The sequence below is a fragment of the Octopus bimaculoides genome, chromosome 24 (genome assembly GCF_001194135.2).
Source record: "Octopus bimaculoides isolate UCB-OBI-ISO-001 chromosome 24, ASM119413v2, whole genome shotgun sequence".
Classification (NCBI taxonomy): Eukaryota; Metazoa; Mollusca; class Cephalopoda; order Octopoda; family Octopodidae; genus Octopus; species Octopus bimaculoides.
In genome coordinates, this window is record NC_069004.1 from 33,211,351 (window position 1) to 33,215,818 (window position 4,468).

A 4,468-nucleotide genomic window follows, 5' to 3' on the forward strand; every position below is an offset into this window, starting at 1 on the left:
TATATATATATATATATATACGCAGACAAACACACAGACACGTACATCTCCTCCTTTTCTTCTTGTCTTCCAGCTGCCAATACTTACCAACAGAAGTCACACACAGATTTCATCACGCCTACAATTGAGTCGCCAAAAGCTATGAACCATTTATTTATTGGACGAAATGCTCTGAAAAAACACAAAAATAGATTCATAACTGCAGGGCCTCGTATCGCTTGTCAAGTTCCTTCGGGCAGTGTTCCAGGGAAAGCTGCCAGCCTTTCAGGTAAATTCCGTTCAAAGAGCTTCGATAGCCATTTTGATCCAAACCAAAGTTGCAAACCAACCGAAACTCAGAAAATGAATTGCTCAAGAAGATCCAACTCTGAAAACACCCGTCTCCCCGATGCACTGCAGCGATTGCAATCTGCTGACAATCATAAACTTTCAAGTAGTTCCCAAGATAGTCTTCCCCAAGACGACAACAGTGGTGGCGGCACAAGTACCAGGGTCACTACAGCTGTTGTGGGCTTGGCATCTAATATGACGTCCTTAAAGGACGACCCAACTGTCGTTGAAGACACTGATGCTGGGGATAGTTCCCCTGCAGATTCTATAACAGCTTCTCAAGAGAAGTCACAGGCTACCAGTGTTGAAAACATTACACACACGGCAGATATTTTCATAAAAGACAGTCAAGAGAACCTTAATCTCACAGACCCTCATTCTGTAAGTGAATTACTACATTCCATATCTGAGATCTCTGCAAATAATTCTGAAGATCCAGCCCCCACTCAGAACATTACCGATTTAAAAACCCCAACAACTGATCCAGCATGTATTCCTAACGTTCCTCCTGAAACTATGGATCCTGGGCCAACCATCACATCTGCCTCTTGTCACGTTGCTAATGGCAACGAAGACAATGATCATAATCAACATTCTTTAATCACCTTTGACAATGGTCCTGAGCATCTTGAAGATGCCTCATTTGTGGTTACACCTATTTCTCACCTGGAAGATTCTGATGCAAAAGACAATCTAGAGGAACAGGTGAGCCAGTTACTTCGAAGCCCTTCACTCGATAGCTGTAACAATCTGGACTTTTCAGCACTGTCCGAGGCCTCTGATGAGGTGAGCAGTTTGGCCAGCTTCTTTGAAACGAATAGCGAAAATTTCAAAGTGTCAGGTGATGACGAAAAGACACCATTATCGTTGTCGCCAATGCCATCAGAGTTATCTTGGGAAACTGTTCCGAATCCTCCCCCTTCCAAAGAACGCTTTCGTTCTCATTCGTGCTGTTCTCCTGATACGCTTTCACCGACTGAGAAAATTGGTATCAAGTTTGGTGTGGCTCGAATCAACGGAGACTCGTGGTGTCATCAGAACATGATGGAATATAACCGTAGCATGCGGCGACGGTCAACAAAGAGCGAATGCCAACTTCCAAGCAATAATTACTCAACTAATTCCAACTCGTTAGAATCCCTCAACAGCTTCACAACAGAAAGCAAATTTTCTAGTCGTAATGTCAACCCCAAAACTGTAGCCCAGCAATCTGCAGCCGACCCTTCAGTTTATCTCAACCGACACTGTGCTCTCAATGGTCTCAAATTAGGAATGTACAAACCTTCAATGTTAGTTCGTGTGAATAAAAAACAAAAGCCAAGTTTACAGCGCACTTTCAGTAAGAGCTGACTGCTGCAGCACACAAGCTGATACCAAAGACTATTCTTAACTTTAAACTAAATTAAAACTCTTGCAGATCTTGTCACAGATATCTAATTATTATTAATATTATTATTATTAGTAGGCAGTGAGGTGGCAGAACCATTAGCAGGCCAGGCAAAATGTTTGCGGCATTTCATCTGTTATTATGTTCTGAGTTCAGTTCAGCCAAGGTCAACTTTGTCTTTCATCCTTTCGGAGTTTGATAAAATAAGTACCAGTGAAACACTGGGGGTCGATGTAATCGACTAGTCCCCTTCCCTCCAAATTTCAGGCCATGTGCCTTTAGTAGAAAGTTGGATAAAAAACAAAAAATGTCCCATTCGACTGCTAGAATTCATTCAGTTGACCATTTCTATCTTTCATAATATAAATTTGTGGCCTTGTGCTTACGGAACAATTATTTTTTAAGGCGTCCAGTTGGCAGAATTGTTAGCATGCCTGGCAAAACGCTTAAACGCATTTTGTCCATCTTTGTTTTGAGTTCAAATTCTGCCAAGGTCGACTTTGCCTTTCATCCTTTTGAGGTCGATAAAATAAGTACCAGTTGAGTACTGGGGCTGATGTAATCGACTAACCCCCACCCTCAAAATTTCAGGTCTTGTGCCTAGAGTAGAAAGGTTTATTATTATTATTGATTTGTAGAGCTGTAGCTGTTGAATTTTATATTTCGTAGAGATTTGATTCTAGTCTGCAATCCAAGGGCAGATAATCAGTGTTGGCTAAAAATGAAATTGTCTGCTGAAATCAGTTTAATAGTTCAGCTTGTGATGATGATGATGATGATGATACAAGAGACAGGAAGTAAACCAGGCATATAATTATACTTTAGTTCAGTGCCTCACACCTTTCAATCACAAAATTTCACCCTGGGGCCTAGTTAACCGTTCTTTCTTTCTTTCCACCAAAACTGAGTATATTTGGAGCAGAGCAAAGTCTACGATAGGAATGGAATGGTGCCTTCATTCAGAAAGTGACTGATTGATGAAAGAAATCTTCAATGTTAGTATGATTAGAATTCCGAGATCGTTTTGATCTCCAGTCGTTATCAGGTGCCATTCTCCAAGATATATTTACATAGTAAAGAACTGGATAAAGTCGGCCTCTTATGTACATAGCCAAGACAAAAACACCTGACAACAACCGGGGATCAAACCATTTGAAATGTTATATAGATGTAAATATTGCAGGAAAAAAAAAAAAAAAAAAAAAAAAAAAAAAAAAAATAATAATAATAATTTCTAATGGAGTTGTCTCAGAAAAAAAAAAAAAAACTAATAGTATTAACACTAATTCTTGTCTGAGAGCAGGTGTTTGTTTTTCTCCGAAGAGCTGTGGGAGAGACCCCCACCCACCCTTCTTTTTCAATATATTTTCTTCCAAATTCGTCCCAAATGATTGTTATTCCAATTTTGAAGTTCTAAAAATAGATTTTGTTTTTCCTACCACAGTCTTGGAGCCTCAATTACATATCTGAGGAAATGGGTTGATTGTTTTTGGAAGTACATAATAAATAAAACCAGGCCCCCCCTTATTTATTATCTGCTGTACTTGAAGTGAGTATAACATAATATTGGCAGAGAGACTTGCTCAACCTTTCAAAACTATAAACAATTAACTATCATCCTCATTATTATTCTTCTTGTCTTTTTTTATTATTATTATTATTTATTCATTTGCACATCTTTCAGGTGTTTATAATCCAAGTTCAAACTCTGCTGAGGTCTGCCTTGCCTTTTATTCTTTTGGGTGGGGGTGGGAGTTAATGAAATAAAATACCAGTCATATACTGGGGGTCACTAATCAACACTAGTTTTTTTTGTTTTTTTTTATTGTTTTGGATTGGCAGAGACATTAGAGAGGCAGATAAGATGCCTTGTGGTATTCGGTTTAGACCCTTTATGTTCTGGGTTCAAATCCCATCACAGCCAACTCTGCATTCAATCCTTCTGGGTTAGATTTTTTTAAAAAAACCCAAAATACCAGTAATGTATTGGGTTGATCTAATCAACTAATCCCCTCCATTTCATATTTCTAGCCTTATGCCTATGTAAGGAATTAATCACCCCCCCCCCCAATTTTGAGGGGAGGGAATAACTCAGTTATGTTGATCCCAGTACTTCTCTGTTACTTATTTTTATCAACTCTGAAAGGTAAAGTTGACCTTGGCAGAATTTGAACTCAGAACATCAAGAGCCAGAAGAAAGGCCACTAAGTATTTTGGTTTGATGCTCTACTGATTCTGCCAGTTTTAACCCTTTAGCATTCAGATTACTCTCTTAAGTGTAATACTTACTAATCCACATCATTTCAAATTAATCCTGCATTATCTTGTAGCTTTGAGATTACAATGATGTGCACTGTTTATTTTTTAGAATGACATTGTAGGATAAGTGCAATAGGCCAGATTTGGCCAGTTTGAACATAAAGCAGGCAGAATATATGGGCCGGATGTGGCCACTTTAAATGCTAAAGGGTTAATAACAGGGTGATGGGTGGGCAGAATCATAAGTGATGGTACCTGTGCTTATATTTTGGTATTTTTCTTCTTTTTTCTTGAGGAGGCAAGCTGACATAATTATTAGAGCTTTGTGGTATTTCTTACAATCCTGCTGAGGTTAATTTCATCTTTTATCTTTCTACAGTTCATTATTTAAAAAAAAGAAACCCTCATCATGTACTGGCACCAACTGACCCCTTGCCCCTCAACATCGCAGCCTTTGTGCCAAAATTTGAAACCATTATTATTATTAAGCAG

At 38.7% G+C, this 4,468-nt stretch overlaps 1 protein-coding gene across 3 annotated transcripts in view; it reads left to right on the forward strand.

The window, feature by feature from the left end:
- The window catches only part of LOC106873883 (uncharacterized), a 47,061-nt gene extending 43,721 nt beyond the window's left edge, over nt 1-3,340 (forward strand). For all 3 annotated transcript variants that reach the window (XM_014921411.2, XM_014921418.2, XM_014921426.2), the window contains one exon: nt 74-3,340. In XM_014921411.2, the coding sequence (XP_014776897.1) occupies nt 74-1,680 (1,607 nt within the window). In that variant the 3' untranslated portion in view covers nt 1,681-3,340. The remainder of the gene's footprint in view (nt 1-73) is intronic.
- The last annotated feature ends 1,128 nt before the right edge of the window (nt 3,341-4,468 follow it).